This window comes from Malus domestica, chromosome 13 (assembly GCF_042453785.1).
Source record: "Malus domestica chromosome 13, GDT2T_hap1".
NCBI classification, from domain to species: domain Eukaryota; kingdom Viridiplantae; phylum Streptophyta; class Magnoliopsida; order Rosales; family Rosaceae; genus Malus; species Malus domestica.
In genome coordinates this window covers 15,523,899-15,545,809 of record NC_091673.1, presented here as the reverse complement: position 1 = coordinate 15,545,809, position 21,911 = coordinate 15,523,899, and the positions used below count along the sequence as shown (strand labels likewise).

At 40.2% G+C, this 21,911-nt stretch overlaps 2 protein-coding genes and 1 pseudogene across 3 annotated transcripts; 2 read left to right on the top strand and 1 right to left on the bottom strand.

Moving 5' to 3' along the window:
• Positions 1 to 8: 8 nt before the first annotated feature.
• LOC103424051 (putative leucine-rich repeat receptor-like serine/threonine-protein kinase At2g14440) lies at positions 9 to 4,560 on the bottom strand (annotated as a pseudogene).
• A 4,618-nt stretch (positions 4,561 to 9,178) lies between these two features.
• LOC103453099 (ARM REPEAT PROTEIN INTERACTING WITH ABF2) lies at positions 9,179 to 15,461 on the top strand. 2 transcript variants are annotated; one of them, XM_070810481.1, is made up of 19 exons: positions 9,179 to 9,672; positions 9,814 to 9,965; positions 10,568 to 10,740; positions 10,829 to 10,949; positions 11,036 to 11,110; positions 11,225 to 11,319; positions 11,429 to 11,504; positions 11,764 to 11,871; positions 12,262 to 12,390; positions 12,490 to 12,558; positions 12,709 to 12,768; positions 12,882 to 13,005; positions 13,122 to 13,261; positions 13,825 to 13,888; positions 13,993 to 14,072; positions 14,216 to 14,280; positions 14,366 to 14,483; positions 14,594 to 14,718; positions 14,901 to 15,461. In XM_070810481.1, exons 1-19 carry the CDS (start codon positions 9,192 to 9,194, stop codon positions 14,992 to 14,994), a joined length of 2,349 nt encoding a protein of 782 aa, XP_070666582.1. In that variant the 5' UTR covers positions 9,179 to 9,191; the 3' UTR covers positions 14,995 to 15,461. The 2 variants fall into 2 exon arrangements, with proteins under 2 accessions (XP_070666582.1, XP_008390859.2); XM_008392637.4 differs by having other exon boundaries at positions 9,814 to 9,971.
• A 955-nt stretch (positions 15,462 to 16,416) lies between these two features.
• LOC103453098 (2-hydroxyisoflavanone dehydratase-like) lies at positions 16,417 to 17,544 on the top strand. The gene has a single exon (XM_008392636.4). It carries the CDS (start codon positions 16,500 to 16,502, stop codon positions 17,481 to 17,483), a length of 984 nt encoding a protein of 327 aa, XP_008390858.1. The 5' UTR covers positions 16,417 to 16,499; the 3' UTR covers positions 17,484 to 17,544.
• The last annotated feature ends 4,367 nt before the right edge of the window (positions 17,545 to 21,911 follow it).

Here is a 21,911-nt window from a genome sequence, read left to right as displayed (position 1 = left end):
CAATCGGGTACAAAAATGTAGGGTAAAATTTCACTGAAGATCTCAAACTCCACCAAAGCTAAAGAAACATAGGCACGAGAGCTTTGGACTACAGATCCAAAGAGCTGGCAAAGGGAAAATTTGCAGTCCAAATTTTGGAGAGCTCTTTATGTTTAGAGTTTGGATCAAGTTTCTTGGAAAAAATATTTACCTTTGAATGCATAATACTAGCTGTTCAAGTAGGCGGCGGCGCTGAAAAAGAATTTCCAGACGTCCTGAAACGCAAGGAAAAACAATCAGCTTAAGGTGCAACGTAAGGTTTGAGTGGTAAGACCAGTGAAATTTCAACTACCTTAGGTCCATACCAGATTTTCCAACAAGGCTATCAGGAACTTCACCAGTCAAATTATTGTTTTGTAAGAAACTGAAAGAGACGTGGAAGCAAGTTAGGACTTGGAAACATCAAGTCTCACGGCAGAATCAACGCATGTGCAAGACGAAAGAAAGGGAAAAAAAAAAGATAGTTTGCCCAGTTGTGCTGTCATCTAACAGCATTGTGAGCTTAAAATCGGCATAAAACCTGAATTATCCAACAAGAAGAAAAAAAAAGATGTAGAATATCTTCCATAAGAATTGAAAACAAGGTATCAGTCAGATAAATATCTACATCTGAAACCATAACAATATGCCCGCATAAGTTCATAACATATTAGTCTTATATACTAAGATCAATGTGTCGTGCGTGCATATATTTCTGAAATTGGTGAGAATCCTTTGTCGAATCACAAGGTTTAGACCATGATAGACTTCTAATGGTATTTTCTTCTGACCAACAAAACAGACAGAACATGTGGACGCCCTGAAGTATTTGTTTGTAATATACAGCACCCTGAACGTGCAAATTTTTGTAGCAACCATTCAGATTCAAATGCTTTAAAAAGTAGGTGTTTCCAACAACAAGAGAATCGAGAGGTATCAATACTGGGGTTATACCATAACTTGAACTCTAATCCATAAAGTTCACAAATCAGTGACAATTAACTTTTTTCGACAAATAAATTAAAATGCTAACATTTCCACAATTAAACAGTATAGAACATAAAATTGTTTGAGAACCAAATTCTTCTCATCCATTTTCTATACAAATAGACATTTTAGAAACTGTGAGTAAAAATCTCAAATTGATACCAAGAAAGAACAAAGAACCGGCTTTGACTGTTTGACATCACTTACAGTTCATGCAAGCTATCAATGCTCCTGAGCGATGAAGGGATATTTCCACTAAAATGATTATCTTCCAAGTGCCTTAAATGAGGGAAAAAGAAAAATTGGATTAGAGAAAGCCATTTCATGCAACAAGGAGACTCAGAATTTTCAGATGAGACAATCAATGCAATGTGAAAGTATCACAAAACCGCTAAAATAGATAATTAATCACTTAATCACACCAGTACAGTTTCAGGCCATTGACTTCCAGAATTCCATTTATAGTGGCCAATGCTTCCATATGCCACAATGTGTTTCATTGCAAGTTTAAAAATAAAATGATCAAGAGGCAGAGGCAAAACATGGGAAGTAAATTGTCACAACTTACAGTTTCTCCAGTAACTTCAATGAACTTAGATCGGGAATAGGCCCTGTAAATTTATTCTTCCCAAGCAAGCTATCAGAAGTGCTAAATCGTCAATCAGGCATTCAACAAACACTTGTGAACAAACTAAATACAATTAAATTTTCAGAAATCTACATATTAGACAATGCGGTCATATTGGCAATGCTAGGTGATAGCGATCCTGAAATGCCCATACTCGTCAGATTTCTGAAAGCATGAGGAAATAGATGTAAGTTTTGGCCATGTTGAGATGAAAAAAAGAAAGGGAAGCAGACTTCTAATGATTACGACAATTTCAACTCACAAAGAGACCACTCGAACCCGAGGGCCTGGAGAGCATGTAATGCCTGTCCACGAGTACTAACGGGGCAAACAAGGATCACCACTCTAGTCAGGTAGAGGGTTCTGAAGACTTTGTTTTACTCTTTGCAAAGCAATAACTGTGAAAAGAAAATGGCCACTCCCATTACAAATTCAGAATTGATATCACTAAAATGAACACCATCAAGTCTTGCATCAAGCCTATGTACAAATGGCATCTAAACTTTGCAATTTGAGTGGGCTTATGTACAAATTTCTAACATGGGTTAGTTCAAAACTAAAATATAATCCCAATAACATCAAAAGATAAGCATACCATCTCGAGTAAGAGTTGTTCCTCCAAGGGGCAGAACATCAAACAACCCGTCAGCATTAATCAGAGCACCACCGCTTAACCTCCCAAAAAGGGTCATAGTAATCCTAGTAAAACCAAAAAGTGGCCACTGCGTCGCATATACAACAAGCCCTCCTGGCTTCACATCCAAATCCTTGTAATACAGTACACCATTGATGCTAATGTTGATCACCCTTGAACCCGAGGAATCCCCTGATGCAAAGTATAGAGCTATGTAATAATTCGATTCAGGAACCGACCCAGGAGGCCAATCCAACTCCATGGCCTCAGCTTGCCTTGTCGTCAATTCGCTTTTAAAAACTTTCGAAGGGGGCATATTCCACATGCCAGAAACAGACGCATTTGAGTTGCTCACATTGATCGGAATCAGCGGATTATGCTCTTCAAATGGCGCCCAAAAACGATCAAATTGGTCATCAGGGTATCTAAAAATAACCGAATTCCAGTTTCTAAAATCTTTACAAATTTGACCTCAAAGTCACTGAATACACAAAATTTTGAACGTAAACAAAAGATAATGGTGCATTTTTGCTTATCATCGCATTGATTGTCGTTAGATGAAAGCCAATTAATCTATAAACTACACAAAATTCGAAATTTAAACTTGCAATCATTGGGGTGGTAAAAAATCATTCATCGGATTGTGCCCTCCAAATGGCATCCAAAGCTGATCGAATTCCTAATCTGTTATCTGATGACTGTGGAGCCTAAAATAACTCCAAATATTCTAGAGGCGACATGTAAACTTTTATTCAAAAAGACAAGATTGCCCTAAAGACAAGATTGCGCTCAATAAATGGGCAGGCTTTCCAGATGCTCCTACGCGCAGCTCACACCCTTGAAGGTCTGATTAATTACCCAAATCTTATCTTTAATACATTCCTAATTTAAGATTGACTCAAATCAACTAAGTAGTCATAATTTAAATAAATTACGAATAATCACACCATTATCTCAAGATATTATTTCCTATTTAATATATTGGGAATATTTAGAGAATATCTCTCCATTAAACACTATATGGCTGACCCTAGCCCTATAAAAACCCGGTATTCTACCATTAGAGCTTTTGCAACCCTAAAAAACTTTAAACACTTTACTCTCTCAGAGAAACTAACTTAGCATTAGAGATCCGTTGACCTAACCCCCCCTCGTGGGCGCGTGAGGGCATCGGAGATCCGCTGACCTAACCCCCTATCTCATGCGTGCGTGAGGCTTAGGTCTTTGATCAAAAGTGTAGATTGGTTTGCAGATGCATTTTTGTCAAGACTGAAGAAGGCGAAAATTTGCATCTACAATGATAACCCAATTTTGGATTCTAAACAAACTCAAATTTTGACTTCAAAGTCACTGAATTTACGGATTCTACAAGTTAAAACAAAGAGAAGGGCACGTACCGAATGATGGGTCCGGTGTACCCAAATCCATTTCGGGCGACCAAGCTAAGGCCGTACGACTTAAAGTTGGTGGAGTTGTAAAGCGAGTCTTCGAGTATCACAAACTCTAGGGCGGATATAAACGGGTCGGATTCGGTGTAATTGTTCTACCCGAGGCACACGTTCATGGTCTTGCCCTGGACGAGAAAGACCCCTCGTAGTATGACGACATGTTGTTAGAGTAGTTCTCGGTCGTGTTAATGACGGCCCAGAAAGTGCCGTCCACAATCTGGTCGAACACTGACGGCGAGTCGCTGCTGTTGTAGTAGTAGGTGGTTCGGACCATGTACTTTGCATTGCGGTAGACCTGGACGGTGTAGCAGAACTTACGGTAGGGATAGTTCAGGAACAATCGGGCGGTGGAGAGGATGGGGACGAGGCTCGGGGTCGTTAAGTTCAGCGAGGTCCCACCGGATACAAAGTCGGTATCTGGTAGCCATTCGCGGCCATCGATTTTGGATTTGACGGCGGCGCCGCAGTTGATTAGAGTACCTGTTCAAAAATTTAAAAAATTTGAAATTCAAACGCCAGCATCGAACCCGAAAATCAATTGGCAAATAGAAAATAAATATTATATTATATAATTACTATACAGGACTTGACATTTCCAAATTAAACTTTGAGGAATGCAATTGCTAAAGGGCTTACCTTTGGGGAGGGGAGGGAGATAGAGAGGGAGAGGGAGAGGGAGAGGAGGAGGAGGGGGAGGAGGGAGAGGCATGAGAGGGTGAGGAGAGAGAGAATGGAAGGGTTTTGGTTGGGTGAGTGAGTTAAGCAAGGAAGGAATAAGAGGAGAGAGATAGGGAGAGAGAGAGGGAGAGAGAGAGAGAGTTGAGGTGGAGTCGACAGTCTAGAAGGTGGAGTTAGGGGAGACGAAAGGTATTTCGATTGGGTAAGCACGGGAAAACGAGGGCTGGGTGGGTCAGAGTTGGTAGTTTAACTGCTAAAGTAACTAATTTTAATCAGAATTTGGTGGGGTAGGTTGGTTTGTGGGGTACCACTTATAAACCGTAAACAAGTGAAGCCAGCAAAATTAGACCAACTCAAACCAAAGCCCAATAGTAAACTGCAGAGCCGAACGCAAATTGAAGATTAATGAAATTAAATCAGCTTAAGGTAAATTAGCAGCTAAATTAGGTTTATGAAAGTTCAAAGGACATAAATAACTGATTTGTGTATAATCATTTAACGTTACAAAAATACAAAGTTGTATAAATTTTTGTAATAATTTAGATCCAACAAATGCTTGGCCCTCAAAACTTTTGTAACTTTAAGCGTAACGTAGTTGACATGTTATCTCAAAAGGATCTTGATGCACTTAATACATAATGTTATGAACAAGCAATTCTCCGAGTTTGGACAACTGTATTTCATCTATCCTCCCTATCCTCCATCTATTAGCCAATCGATTATATGTGATTGATGATGATGTTTCATTTGTCACGAGTTGATACTGGCTCTCCAATATCACATTTTGGACCCATGTAATCTTAGATCATCACCAGTTGCTCGAATTATATTAATATTATTCACAACTTAACCCTTAAGTTGAATACATGGTTGAGCCCCATTCTCATGGACTTCCAGATGTGATATTTTATCTCAAAAATTACCGATACAATTTAAAGAAAATGTTATCTTAACCAATTGAGCCATAAACTTCTATCATTCTATTTGTACGCATGATTAGTTAAATACAAGAATAATTTTTGCACACTCATTTTTAATTTGCCTTTGAACAGTTGCATTCCATAAACAGAAAGAAACAGAAAGCACCGACCTTTTTAAAGCTGAAAAAACAGTATTGGGACAACAAATGGGCCTAGTGGTAGAGTAAGCCCAAAGTAAAGCGTGACACTTCTAAAAATGGGCCCGAAACTTGGTTGTGTTGGTCCATGTAATCATCATCGGATTCTCTAATCCTCTACGGTTGCATTCTGCAACTATTGTTTTCTCTCGGAAAATGAAAATTTGGTGGACCTCAATTTTTGACTTACCAGCAAGATAAATTTGTTATTGGGATCAAAACTAGGGGTGGGCAAACGGGTACAGGAACCGCGGGTAGGGGCGGGTAATTCAGGTTCGGGGCGGGTACGGGGCGGTTCCAATTTTTTGAGAATAGAAACGGGGCGGGGCGGGGCGGGTCGATTAGGATTTAAGGGGCGGGCCGAGTTCTAGGATTTGAAATAACGGGGCCCCGGATGGCCCGTTTCTAACTATATACAATCTCTAAACCTAAACCATTATCCATCGATTCCATCCCACTCTCCAAAACCCACCCCCAAATTTCATTCTTCGAAATCCCAAACAGGGCCGCCGAGACTCACACTCGTCTCCCCCTCGACAACGACGACAGTCACGACACCACATCACCTCACCATCGGAGAAGACGAAGATTGCGCAGCACTGACCACCCAATCTTGTTCGAATCGGCCGATTCCGCGGCGCTTGTTCGGTTCTGCCTCTGCTCACTCAGAATCCTAGCTAAAACTTTGATTTTATTTATTTTTCTTAACTTGAAATCAAACATATTGGTCGACTCTCATCCCGATTCCCGACTCTCACTTTTACTGTCTCTCAAACTCTCAGACGGTCAGACCTCAGTCCCTCGACAGTTATCTTCCCTCGACTCTGCAAAAATCGATGTTGATGATCAGAGTGTGGAGCCTGTTGAGGAATTGGAGAAGAAGAGGAGCGAGGAGTTCCAAAAGATTCTGGAGGTTTCGAAGGAGGAAAGGGACCGGGTAAAGATTTGGACATTGTGTTTGATTTTTAATTAGGCAATTTGAATTTCTGATTGTTTGTTTAAATATGGGATTTTAATTTGGGGTAATGAAGATAAAGATATGTATAGTTTTATTTGTTAATTGAAATCCAGAATTTCCAAGAACAAAAAAGTTAGAGTTTGATATCCTGCATATGTTTTGGATGCTGATGGGATTATTGTTTCACGGAGATCGCATTATATCAAATTGTAAAATGTAAATGGCCTAATTGTTTCACGGAGATCGCATTATATCAAATTGTAAATGGCTTTGTAAAAGTTAGAGTTGTGAATTTGTAACATATACGGGGTAGAACTTTAAGTTATGGTGGGGTGGTAAGTAATGGCATGCTGATTTGGTATTTTTTCAGAAGGTAGTGGATGAGCATCTGAATTTTGTGATCAAATTGAATTGAATACTTTTTGTTTTTGTTTCTTATAACTAGCATGTCAGTAATTTGAGCATTTCGTTATCAAAAAATTTTAATTTCAGCAGGAGCACAGATTAGAGTGTAGTTGTGCCAGTGCCTCAATCGGAAATTTCAGGAACCAGGACTCCAGGTCCTGATTTTTGGTCCTGGGAAGGGAACCCCCTCAGGGTAGTGATAAAGTTTCAGACGATGGCATTGACTTACCAACAGCAATGAAAACTTCTCAGCCTTTTTGGTCTTTTGTCGGTCAACAATTTGTGTGTTGTGTGTTCACTCTGTTTAATTGTGCTGCCTGCTTGTGTTCACTCTGTTTAATTGTTCACTCTTTATGCCCATTTGCAAATCTGTGCAATCTGTGCAGATTGCAATCTGTACAATTTTTTTTTTCAAACCCAAAAAAAAAAAAAAAAAGGGACCCGTGGACCCGGCCCGAATCGGCCCGTTTCAACCGGGCCGGGTAATGTCCGGTTCCTATATTACAAAATGTAATCCCCGGCCCGGCCCGGCCCGTTTCATTTGAACCTAGGTTCGGTCCGGTCCCTTCAAAATTGGGCCCGGCCCGGCCCGTGCCCAGCCCTAATCAAAACACAAGTGATACGCTACATGAAAACTAAAACCATCGTAATCAGTATATCGTGTGTCAAAAAACACTTTTTTTTAAGAGAAGAAGTTCCCTGTCACCGTGATTGTATGAAATGAAAGTGTATTAGAGTAAGAACATCTTTACTATCATTGTGATTTTGATTGTATGAAATGAAAGTGTATTAGAGTAAGAACATTTTTACTATCATTGTGATTTTGTAACATAAATTTATATAAGTGAATCGAATTGTCACAGTAACAGCGAATTCAAACTCGTAATCATAGTTGAGTCAATGACCTTGTATTAGAGACTCGAATGGCAATGGTGTTCTGAAACCTTCCCCGTCGTTTTGGTTGGTCGGGTGGATGGCAAATGTGTGAGACCTTGTGTTTTTTCCCAAGACGTTACTTTCAGAGTGCTACTTTCCCGTAGGGGTGGGTTCAAAAAATCGAAAACCGAAAAAAACCGAAAACCAAACCGAACCGAAACAGAAAAAACCGAACCGAACGAAAAAACAGAACCGAATTGAAAAAACCGAACCGAACCGAATTCTTTTGGTTCGGTTCGGTTTTAGTGATCTAGAAACTGAACCGAACCGAACCGAACCGAATTAATTAAATTAATTTTTTTATTTAATTATTTGTTTTGGGTATTATTTTCTAAACCCAATTTGTAAGTTAAAATGTGCTAACCCAATGTGTTGCCAAACTTTAAGCTCAAAATATTAAAAAAAGGCCTATAAAAACTCTAAACCCTAACCTATTATTTCTCCCCCATATAAGGTTCCGGAACTAAACCTCTTCCCGAAGTACCTACATCCATCTCCATAGCACTGTCTACTTCTGCGCCAGCTTTCTTTTCCAAATCTACTCTCATATAACATGTAACATAATCCATAAACATTTATTTCGGGTAGATTACTTGGGTAATTTGTGATGGAAAAGAATCCAACACACACTAAATAAATCCACCCACGCATTATCTTTACTAATCAAGTTGTCAACATGCAGTTACAAGCAAACAACACTGATCTTTGAACAACATCATACAATTTAACTTTTCTAAGTCATTTGTACGATTTTTGTGTGATTTTTGTGTTATGAGGTTGTTAGTTTGGACTTTGAAAGACTTGATTGATGATTTTAGTTCAACTTTAAATGTTTATTTTCATTGTCTTTGATTCTAGTTAGAATGTTTATGTTATGATTGTGTTGGATATGTTAAAATTTAAAATTTCAATGTTTTTCATTTTTTGAAAAAAAATAAAAACAAAAAACCGAAACCGAACCGAAACCGAACCGGAAAAAACCGAACCGAAAAAAAACCGAACCGAAAAAAACCGAAAAAAAATTGAACCGAACCGAACCGAACCGAAATTTCAGTTTGGTTTCGATTTTGGCAAAAAACCAAACCGATTTAAACCGAACCCACCCCTACTTTCCCGTGCTCGTTTATTCACATTCGGGTCGACCCGATCCAACAACTCGAACGAAAGTCCGTCCCACTTCGTCAACTACCAGCAAGCACGACGGCTCTAGCATGGCAGTTGGCGGGTCCCTGGATTCTGGCGGGCCCATCCATAACGCACCACGCGCACGTTAGCTGATATCGCCGTCCCACTCTGTACTTTCTCCAACGGGAGCGCACGTTAAATATTTCATATTTACTAAAAAATATTAAATAAATGGATATGTAGATTTACCGGAAATCATGTGGCCGGTTTTGACCCGACACAGCTCACCGGAAAAGAAAAGAAAAGGAAAAAGCAACAAAACAGAAAAGAAAAAGCTTTTACTTCTTTTTTTGTTAATCCTGAAATTCCGAAAATACCCTTGGATCTTCCCCTCTCACTTGTCTGTTTCTCTGTCTCTTACCTGTTCAAATCCAAAGTTTGTTTTTCCAATTCGGATAGCTGCTTCTTCTTCTTCTGCTTCGCTTCCGTCGCCGTTGATGGAATTGCAGAGGGGCCAGGATCAGAGCCGTCCGGAGCGGAAGGGGCAGAAGCGGAAGCTGGAGGAGGAAACCGGTGGCGAGCGGGAGATCTCGGTGAAGTCCGGCGAAGCAAGAAAGGCGCTTCTGAGCGAGGTCAGCGAGCAGGTGAAGGTCCTCAACTCCACCTTCTCTTGGAGCGAAGCCGATCGAGCTTCGGCCAAGCGCGCCACGCACGTTCTCGCCGAGATCGCCAAGAACGGTTAGTTAAAACAAAATCCCCAAATAACCCTCCGATCTCGCCTCAATTTCATTTTCTTTCCTTATTTCTCATCGGTTATGGAGTTTTCGAGGTTCTTGAATTGTTCGGAATTGACGATTTTGTGTGTTTGTGTTGGAGCAGAGGAGGTAGTGAACGTGATCGTCGAAGGCGGCGCGGTTCCGTCTCTGGTAAAGCATCTTCAAGCGCCGCCGTTAAGCGACGGCGACCGGAGTTCGAAGCCGTTCGAACACGAGGTCGAGAAGGGAAGTGCCTTTGCCCTGGGCCTTCTCGCAGTTAAGGTCACTTTACTCTTACTGTTTTTCAAAATTTCAGTCCACTGTGGTCAAATTTTCTGTGGACTTGGAACTTTCCTTTTGAGCGTGTAATTTACTCACAGAGGTTCAAGAATTGGAATTTATGTTTAGTTGGTTTGGATACTAACTGAAGTTGCAAAAATTCAAACTTTTGTATACAAGTACAATTAGTGTTGGGGAAATTACAATTCGAAAATCCGAAATAATATTCTCTCCCAAAAAGCACACAGACAGTGCGGCTTTATGAACTATGAATCTAAGATTTCCCAATAGATTGCGTGTTGCGGTAAAAGTTATATTTTTTGTCTGTGGTACATGTAAGGAGGTTTACTGCGATTATTTTTTGTCGGGGTGTTTGGTAGTTTCTTAGTTGCTGGTATGTTATAGCAAGTCGGCGTGTCATGGTTGCCAATATGTCTGCTTGCTTTTGATTCTTGGTGTATCCAGTATTACTCTTGACCCTCTATATGTTGCGCGGATATTTATATGAGACACTCTTGGATAGGATATAATTCACCATCACACTGACAGTACGTGTAATTGCTGAACCTCTTCTTTCTTGCTGTCTTATGTGTCAACAGCCTGAGCATCAACAACTCATTGTTGACACTGGTGCATTGGCTCATCTTGTGGATTTGTTAAAGAGGCACAAGGATAGTCCTGTATCTCGGGCTCTGTATAGCGTCATTCGTAGAGCTGCTGATGCCATCACCAACCTTGCTCATGAGAATAGCAGCATTAAAACCCGTGTCAGGTTCGCTTATGTCTGAAGTACCTTCTTTCAAATGAAAATTTTGATGGTAGCAACACTATTCTAATGATCATCAGGACTGCTTATACAGAATGGAAGGTGGAATTCCACCTCTAGTTGAGTTGCTTGAATTTGCTGATACCAAGGTGCAAAGAGCAGCTGCTGGAGCACTACGAACTCTGGCATTTAAAAATGACGAGAATAAGAATCAGGTCATAGATCTTTCTTTTTTTAAGTTGCTTATGGGAAAAGGTTGGTTTGAAGAGGAACCTGATGGTGTCAATTTATGGCTTTGCAGATTGTTGAATGCAATGCGCTTCCTACTCTCATTCTAATGCTTCGGTCTGAGGATGCTGCAATACATTACGAAGCAGTAGGATCTTATTTTACTTGAATTTATATTATGCACTTTTGGACTTATGTTGGTCAGAATTAGGTTGTCGCACTTCATGTTTCTCATCATCAGATTATTTATAATGTGATGCAGGTTGGTGTTATTGGAAATCTGGTACACTCATCTCCGAACATAAAGAAAGAAGTTCTTCTTGCGGGAGCTTTACAACCTGTTATTGGATTGCTTAGGTGTGTCCCAGTAGTGTCATGTCACGTGATATAGCTAAACTTTTCTTGTGTCTTATCCATTTTTTTTTACATTGAAGAGGTTTCTGAAATCTTTTATATTGGGTTACAGTTCCTGCTGCTCTGAGAGCCAAAGAGAGGCAGCTTTATTAATTGGACAATTTGCTGCAACTGATTCAGATTGCAAGGTGGGTTAACTATATTTCTTTCTTTCAATATTTTTCCATGATTTGAGTCAATTTCTCACCCATGTTTTGCGTTTGGCACCACAAAAATGTTAGGAATCAAAACACCATTAAGCTTCTTTTTCTTTGTTCAAATAATGATCCTATTACTTGCAATCTTTGCTTTATCCTTGTAGATAGAGCTTTGTTCCTTCCATATTGATTCCTTGCTTTTGGGGACATTGCCCTTGCCCTTCCACTGAAATAGTCAGGTTTTTTGTAGGTTCACATTGTACAGAGGGGTGCTATTCAGCCTCTGATTGAAATGCTTCAGTCCCCTGACGTACAACTAAGGGAGATGTCAGCTTTTGCGTTGGGGAGACTCGCACAGGTTATTATTTCTTCACATATGTTGTTTCTTTTGTGTAAATTACATTTCTTTGGTCAATATTGTCTTTATCTCAGTGGATGTATTCTGCCATTCAAGGATGGATTTTGATTTTGTGCTGAGAATTTACTTAACCATTGATGGACTTATTTCATGTTCCGCTAGAAATGAAGATGAATTTGTGGGTCATATGTTTTGACAGTTGAGCAGTAGTTCTAGAATTCAACTCCTGAGGAGTTTCTTTTAGTCACTAATATCATTACTAGTCTCAGGTTTCCTGACAGAGATCTGATGAATTAATTTTCATGTATTATTGAAATAATGCTTTTTCTGTCTTTTGGTGCTATGTGATATGCTCTTTGGTAATAATGATTCAAGTTTTTGCTAATTCAGGACACAAACAACCAAGCTGGTATTGCACATAATGGTGCTTTAGTGCCATTGCTGAAGCTTCTTGATTCGAAAAATGGTTCTTTACAACATAATGCTGCATTTACTCTTTATGGTCTTGCAGATAACGAGGTATGGTATAATTAATGAATTTTCATGAAAATTGTGTCAAGGTAGACATTTAACATCATTTTACTGTGATGTAATTTATTGATTCGTTTTCCCTGCTAGGATAATGTCTCCGATTATATTAGGATTGGAGGTGTTCAGAAGCTGCAAGATGGAGAATTTATTTTTCAAGTATCTCTCTCTCTCGCTCTCACTAAAGATTTAATTTATATTTGTAGTTCCTTAGATATACAATGGATGTTTTCAGTTCTTCCATTTTTCTTCTCTCTTTGCTTCATATTATAATTGTAACCTGCAAGAATTGACGAGTCATATTATCAGGCAACAAAGGATTGTGTGACCAAAACATTGAAAAGATTAGAGGAGAAGATTCGTGGACGAGTGAGCATTGTCATGTCTATTTTTAGTTTTTATTTTATTTTGTAATTTCTAGCATTTTGTATGCTTTAAGTATTAAATCCAGTAGATTGTAATTTCTTATTTTCTTAATGTAGGTTTTGTCCCATTTGCTATATTTGATGCGTGTAGCAGAGAGGGCAGTCCAAAGACGAGTTGCTTTGGCTTTTGCTCATCTTTGTTCACCAGATGATCTGAGAACAATATTCATTGACAACAATGGCATGTCACATCCTCTGTTTATATCATATTTTTTATGGTTGCTTTTGCATAGGAACTTATATTCTTTATATACTTCTGCTCGTTTTGGATTTTCTGATATTGATATTATTAAGCAGGTCTGGAGTTGCTTCTTGGGCTTCTTGGTTCCAGTACCCATAAACAGCAACTTGATGGTGCTACGGCTTTATATAAGTTGGCTAACAAAGCCATGACTCTTTCTCCTGTGGATGCAGCTCCCCCATCTCCAACACCACAGGTTGGGGTGTTGTTCAATAACTGCTGGTTTTTTCATGCTTGCGGAATGAATTCTTTAAGTTTTTGAACATAATATAAAGTCTGGTAGCAAAATATATATTTTTTGTTTTCCAATTTATTCACATTTTTGTTGGCCATTTTGGACCTCGAAAACAAAAGGGAAGATAACCACACAGCTCATTATCATTTCACTTCTCTAAACAGTTCCTGAACTTTTTGAAATTTCCTTCTTAAGGCATGTTATACAACACTTTGCTTATACTATATGATAGTACTGTAAGATTCTCTGTCCTTAAAAGAATACAATTCAAATAGTGTTTTCTGATGCATTTGAAGTACCGATTAAAATATAACAAAACGTATCAAAGCGTAAGTTGTCAAAGTGGAATCTTTTCTTTTTAAGTTCACATACCGATTGCAATCTAAAAGAATTTTCCAGAAAGAATTGAATTCTAAATTCCTATTCAATGGTTGCTTTCTTGCAATTAAAAGTACTGTCATCTTAAGCATTAAAGTATTTATTTGGCATGAATTTCGTGTGATGGTGGATAAATCTTCGTGCAGGTGTATCTGGGGGAACAGTATGTAAACAATCCTACGCTGTCCGATGTTATTTTCTTAGTTGAAGGTTTAAATCTCTTATGCTAACAGAATATTTAATTAGCATGGGTGATTGTATTGTTAACATAAATGACCTCTTTAAACATTTGATTGTTTACTGACCAATTGCAGGTAAACGGTTCTATGCTCACAGAATTTGCCTGCTTGCTTCTTCAGATGCGTTCCGTGCAATGTTTGATGGTGGTTACCGGGTGGGTATCTGCATATAGTGATTTCATCCTAGATCACAATTTACCTACAATTAAACACTGTAGTGCAAGTAATAGAGTAAAAATGTTGTCTTCATGTTCGGTAGTGTGCAATATCTTTATAATTTCCAGATAACCTATTACAGGAGAAGGATGCGAGGGACATAGAGATACCAAATATTAGATGGGAAGTTTTCGAGTTGATGATGAGGTAAAGTGAAGATTGTGTTTTCTTTGTCTTTCAAAAAAGCTGTCGGGCAAGCTTTGATAACTCAGAAACTTCCGACTTTACACAGATTTATATACACTGGATCAGTCGACATTACTCTTGATATTGCTCAAGATCTCCTCAGAGCTGCAGATCAGTATCTTTTGGAGGGACTCAAGCGGCTTTGCGAGTACACAATAGCACAGGTGACCTGACAGACTCTCTCTCTCTCTCTCTCTCTCTCTCTCTGCTCATGTCTTGCTCTGAGTTGAAAAAGGCAGCCACCTAATTACAATTCTACTCTTTTTTGACTTAGGACATATCGTTGGAGAACGTTTCAAACATGTATGAACTTTCAGAAGCCTTCCATGGAATGTCATTAAGGCACACATGCATTTTGTTTATCTTGGAGCAGTTCGAAAAATTGAGTGCCAGACCAGGGTATGTGCTCCCTCCAACTGTTCGTTCGTATTCAAAGAGATTAATTACGTATAGTCCGCCTGAGTTCCTAGATTTAGTCTTGTTTTTTCTTAGCGAAAATTGGCATCGCCTTTGCTTCTTTTGGCCGAATCCTCATTTTTGTTTTCATCTACTGAAATTGTGTCGATGCTGCAACACTGCAGGCACTCTCATCTGATCATGCGTATATTACCCGAGATCAGCACTTACTTTACTAAAGCGCTTACGAAGCCTAACCCACATAGCTTGCGGCTATAAGTCGCTGCCTTCAACCCTTGAGTTCTAACACCCCGATGTACAGAAAACGGTACTAGATGCTCTTGCTGTTGTCGAGCCGTGAGATTTCTCTAATTCTTTGATTGTAGTTTGCTTACAATCGGTCATGATTACTTGTAAAAACGACGCCACCTTTGTAGTACAATTCTGACATTTCTCGGAATATTTATGATCTTCGCCCGCATGGTCTCTTCAACAATCTCAAAAGTTTCTGAGCCGTTGGATGTAGCAGTGCAGTCGAAGCTAGAATGATTGAAACTCTGTTCGTATAGGAAATGAAATAGGCTGAATCCAAAATCATCTAAAAGTTATTAAAATTGCTGGTGAGTTGTTTACTATTAACACTTTATAGCTGTAATATATGGATTCGAACAGAATTTGGCCGAATGAAGCCTGTAATTGATGAAAACGGGATTATATTATTATAGTACAATTTTCATATTTTGTTATTTTTCTATTTTTCTATTTTTCTATTTTTCTATTTCCTTTCTTATTTAGATACCTAAGGCTACTAGGTTTAAAAACATTATAAATAGGTCATCTTGGTCTTAGCCTTGTTATTAATTCATATTATTATGTAAGGAGGAGCATTTGAATTTGAATACAAAACGGCCAACTAGCTGCCTCAAAACATCTCTAAAGGAGATATCAAAATTGTTGCATAAACATACAACAATAAAAAATAGCAACAAACTCCATCCAACCTTGTCTTTAATTTCTTATGTGGGGTTGAGTTAATTGACGAGAAAGTCTTATGACGTCAAATTTGACAGCTCCTATCAAATTGATTTAATAATGTTTTAATAGGTGTGATGCCTCTTTACTTGTAAGTGAAATGTTTTAGGTTTGATTATCGTCAAATGTGAATTTGAACCATATTGTTATAGGTAGCCCAGTGTTAGGTTTAGTCGACTCTCCCACCTCCCTTAGTCTAGATAATATCGTTTATTCCAAGTATAACAAATGTTGATGTGTGGTCTAAGTATTTGATTGGTTGTCTCAATAATTAAACCCACAAATGTTGCTGTGTGTGATGCAATATATAACAGGTGTTGCTGCGTGTTCCAAATATTTGATTGGTTGTCTCAATAATTAAACCCATAAAGAAATGGAAAAATAATAATAGAATGACAATTTTGTTTAACATATCAAGTGGAGTGGAGCAAAAGATTATACAAAATTTCAAATCATTACCAAAATCATCAAATATTATATTGACGTTTTATGTTTGACGGTTCTTTTGAAAATATGTTCTAACAAGCTGGCGAAACCACATCTAAACATAATCAAATGTTTTAGGTGCACCTACTCCAATATTTACAAATTTAGAAGTAGTTTGCGGGCTCAAAGTGCCCACAATATTTTAATTGAAAATGGCAATGATCCACAATTTTTAAATCAAAGGCATCTCTTTTAAAAGCCTCGGAATTCCATGATTCACACTTCAATTCCATACTTTTTCCGTATCTTCTACCAAAGTCTCTGCAATGTCTTCCAGCACCAAAGAAATAGCCTCGGAGTTCCTTCCCTTCATCAGATTCTACAAGGATGGCTCGGTGGAACGCCTTTTGGACTATCCATACGTGCCCCCATCTCCAAATCAAAACCCTGAAACTGGTGTCTCCTCCAAAGATATCACCATCTCAGACAACCCCAATATCTCCGCACGCCTTTACCTCCCAAACCTCTCTCAAAACCAATCCCAAAAGCTTCCCATCTTGGTCTACTTCCATGGTGGTGGGTTTTGCATTGAATCCGCCTTCTCATTTCTTGACACCCACTATCTCAACCGCTTGGTCTCAGAAGCCCGAGTCCTAGCCATCTCTGTTGACTACAGGCTCGCCCCGGAGAACCCACTTCCTATTGCTTATGAAGATTGTTGGGATGGTCTTCGATGGGTTGCTTCTCACTCAAGCAACAATGACTCAGGCGGTGACAAAGAGCCATGGTTAGTCAGGTATGGAGATTTTGATAGGCTTTACATTGGTGGTGATAGTGCAGGTGGAAACATTGCACATAATATGGCTATCAAGGCAGGAGTTGAGAGCTTGTGTGGTGGTGTCAAAATTTTGGGTGCATTTTTATCCCACCCTTATTTTTGGAGTTCCAAGCCAATTGGGTCAGAGCCTAAAGGTGAAGACTTTGAGAAAGCTGTCCCTTATTTGATTTGGGACTTTGTTTATCCATCAGCTCCCGGTGGGGTCGACAATCCGATGTTAAATCCGGCGGGTGAGGGAAAACCGAGCCTGGCTGGACTTGCGTGCTCTCGGCTGCTCGTGTGTGTTGCTGGAAAAGATGAGCTGAGGGACCGAGGTGTTTGGTATTACGATTTGGTGAAGGAGAGTGGATGGAAAGGAGAAGTGGAGCTGTTTGAAGTTGAAGGAGAGGACCATTGCTATCACATCTTCTGTGAGAGTGAAACTGAGAATGTTAAGAAAATGATAAAACGCTTGGCTTCTTTTCTTGTCTAGTAATAGTATGATCAAATTTATAAAATAAGTTTTTAATAAATATTGTTGTGTTTTTCAAGTATTTTATTGGTTGTCTCAATATTGTTGTGTTTTTTAAGTATTTGATTAATATTAATATATAATAAATAGGAATGTGATATCCACATACCTTTTTTTACTTCTCTCACACTCTTTTAATATTCGGTCGTTAGATCGGATGAGTTGAAGAAGACCAAAGAATAGAAATTAATAAGGAGTGTGAGAGAAGTAAAAAGGGATGTGTGGATAGCACACCCCAATAAATATTGGATCTTGGATTCATGACTTACTACTAAATCTTGGATCTTGGATCTTGGATCTTAAAGCTGCGACAATTGTCAAATTTGAGGTGGTGGTTTTGTGGTTTCTGCTCTTAGCAAATGACTATGAGGAGGAAGCTTGGTGTTTGGGGGTGACTCATACTAGGATTTTTATGTTGACGATTACAAGGTTATCAAAGGGTGGTGCAGTCTTACCTCATGGGTGCGTGAAGCTTTTGGCCTTAATCAAAGGTGTTAATTGTTTTGTAGGTGCAATTTTGTCCAAGATCAAGGAGGAAGAAATTTGCATCTACAAATTGGTGCTTTCATTGAGAGAAGAGTCACACACTCATAGAAGACTCCCGCATCAAAAGGTTTTTCTATTTTCTTGTCCATTTGTAGATTTTTCGTACTTTCTTATTATTAGAATTTTTTATTTGCAAAGATTCTTTGATAAAACGTAAAATCCACAAATGAAAATTCCAATATTCAAGAAATGGGACCACGACGATCCATGAGGCAAAATGTGATTATAGGAGCGGCACCATCGCTACGGGGCTCCACCATGGTAACCACCGCGGTGGCCACCACGGTCACCACTACCCATGGCGAGGTCTATGGCATCACTACCACAGCCCGAGATGTGCCATCCAAGGCTCACGGCACCAAGGCCACGACCCAAGCCATGTCACTCCAAGCCCAACGCGAACTAAACGCTTTGCCAAGCCGAGCCCAAGCCTTGCACTCATGTGCATCACACTCCAAGCAGCCCACTCTCGTGGCCTTCCAAACAGCCTAAATCGATTCAAGATTAGTTCAACTGTCCCAGCTCTAAATTTTTGGACAAACGATCGAACCGGGAGCATTTTCACCACATTTTTCTACCGATTTGACATTTCCCAACTCAAATCTCGCACCCGGAGTTTACCACACTCCCACTGCTTAAGGAGATGCATTCATTCCAAGCTATTCCAATCTAAATAGAGAACAACACTTGTCTCAACAAGTCATAAAGTTGACGAGCGCCCTATCACCGTAGACGACTTTGGTGAACCAGCTTTTGCAGCTCATCGAGATGCAATGTGCCTCAGACGATGTGTCTCGAAGTAGGACAAGGGCAGACAAAGAACCTCTCCAGCAGTATCCCGGTAAGCAGCCACTCGACCAGCCACGAACCGAGTGTTTGGGCAGTGTACACTCCCAATTGGGCCCCCAAGATAGCGTTTACTCTCGTCTTAGCGCGCAGAGGAGCGTGCATTATCGACTAGGCCTATGTACGAGCATACATTTGCGGTTAGGGTCACACTCTGATAGTTAACATAAGCAACCTTCTAGGTGAAGTGTTCATTCGCGGCTAAGCACGCAAAGAGCATCATCCACCTCACGTGGAGTAGGTAGCATGACGGACGGAGAGAAGCAATCACTCAATCCGGCTTAAGTTCAATAGGCAGCCTGCGAATAACTCGCTAGCCTATTAGGAACACACCACATGCACCGCATCCGGGGCATAGATGAGCCAAGCACATGGAAGAGCAACCTAGACCAGCAAGTTACAGCTGAGGGCAACCGAGAGTTCCGCTACCCTAACAAAGGTAAATTCAAGAAGAAGTAGAGAGACTCTTGACCAATAGATTGCATAATTTCCAACGCAACGAGGTCACCGACGAGGCAATATGACGGAACATGACCAACATAAGGAGGTCACCCTTCACAGACGAGATCAAGCAGGCAGAGCCTCCACATGAGTTCAGCATGCCACATTTCATATCTTTCAAAGTGGATGAAGACCCGAAGATACACTTAAAGCACTACCTAAGCGTAATGATCCTCTATCGAAACAACGATGATCTCATGTGCAAGATATTCACCACCATTCTACAAGGCGAGGCGTAAGATTGGTTCTACACCCTGCCCCATAATTCACCCGGAGTTTCAACGAACTTTCTTTGGTTTTCACCAAAGAATATTCATCCTATTGCTCGATCAAAAAGAAGTCCAACCATTTGTTCAACGTCAACAAGAACCCAAAGGAGTCGCTTCGCGACTATGTGAAGAGGTTCAAGCAGAGAAGGCAAGGATAGTTGGATGCAACGACTCGATAGCTAGAGCAACCTTCCAAAAAGGACTTCCAGCATACCACCTGCTATTTGGAAAATTGATCATGAAAGAAGATCTAACTATGGCAGACTCTTTCGCTCTGGTACAGAATCATGCCCTTTGGGACGAGGCTCGCCAATGCACATTCAATGACTTGAAGAAGTACTCGACATCACCTCTTTACTATCCAAACCGGAAGCAGCGGATGACTTATTCACATGTTTGACGGTATCTAAAGTAGTAATAAGCTCTACCATCATGCGAGAAGAGTTGGGGGCCTGACTACTTCTATTCTACAGTTTAAAAGCTCTCCTCGATGCTATTAAAAATTCAAAAGCTAACTTTGGCGATAGTTATTGTAACCTGGAAGCTCAAATTTTACCTTCAAACGCATGTAGTCATCCTCATGACGCACTATTTTGCCCAATCCAGACACGTGACGATAAAGGCGTAAGACCTTGGTAAATGTAAAGTTTTTTTACGAACGCAACAACTCAGCCCAAAAGATATGCCAAGGGCAGACAAATACTGGAATGACACACTCGAAAGTAAGTTTTGTCCTTGTTGCCCCAAAAAATTCTACATAGGAGTAACATGTACCGACAGTTTAGCACCACTTCTTGCTACATGTCACACGATCCCAGCCGACCCTTGCTCTATAATTCCACTCTAGAGTGGTCCAATACCGGCAGTTGAGCATCTCCTGTTGCGTGTAACATGGCCCTAGCTCCATGACTCCTTACCATGCATTTATGACGAAACAGAGTGGCCCAACGACGCCCCTGAGGTAGTCAAGCACGCCCTAGCCGTGACTGTTCCACTCGATGGAGACTTCTGGCATTTGCATGTCTACAGCGCATCCAACTACAAAGGTTCAAAAGTAGGTGTAGTCCATTAGGTTTCAAAGTATCTAACAACGAAGCAGAATACGAGACCCTACTAGTAGGCTTCCGAATGGTAAAAGACTTGGCAGTGAAAAAGCTTGCAATTCATTATGATTCCCAGCTAATCACTAGCCAGACTGCTTGCAGCATTTTAGATTTACACCCTCACTCAAGTTCCACAGGCAGACAACGCTCACGTGGACACACTAGCCGGCTTAGGCTTCGTCCTTGACCACTAACTCAAATGCTCTATTTCAGTGGAGTATTTAGACGAGCCAAGCATAAAGGCGAAGCCAGCAGCCGATGTGTCACAGGTTAGTACAACTCCAAACTGACAAGATTCCATCGTAGACTACTTGGTCATTGGCACATTCCACACGAAAAGATTGGAGTCTAGGAAGCTCCAAATCAAGGTAACACGTTACTACATGTGGAACGATATTCTCATCCGAAAATCCTACACCGGACCACATCTCCGTTGCCTAGCGCTTCCCGATGACTTGAAGGTTCTAAGCTCAATTCACGAAGGCGTTTGTGGAAATCACTCTAAAGGTCGATCCTTAGCACAGAAGGCTCTTAACTCAGTCGACTACTAGCCTACCATGCACCAAGATGCTAAGGAGTTAGTACAACGACTGTTGCCAACGCTACAAGTCGGTATCAGCACTGTCTGCCAGTGAGCTACACCCACAGACGAGTCTTTAGATGTTCATGTAGTGGGCAATCAACCTGGTAGGACCTATGCCGCCTGCTACTAGGGGCAGAGGCATGATGATTATGGCAACCGACTACTTCACCAAAAGGGTAGAAGCAGAGCCCATGATAACCACGACTCAGACAGACATAGAGCACTTCATATGGAGGAACATCATTTGCCGATTTGGAATCCCTCAGTTCATCGTCACCGATAACAGCTCGTAATTCATGGGCCAAGATATGGCATCAAGCAGCACATGTCCATGCCAAGATATCCTTAAGGCAGTGGCGGACCGAAACATCCAACAAGATGATCCTTGACTGCCTCAAGAAATCCCTCACCAACAAGAAGGGAAAATGGCCAGATGAACTCCTCGGATGTTTATGGGCATATCGCACCACCAAAAGACGAGCAACCAGTGAGACTCATTTCGCTTTAGTATTTGGCTCAAAAGCAATCATTCAACCCAATG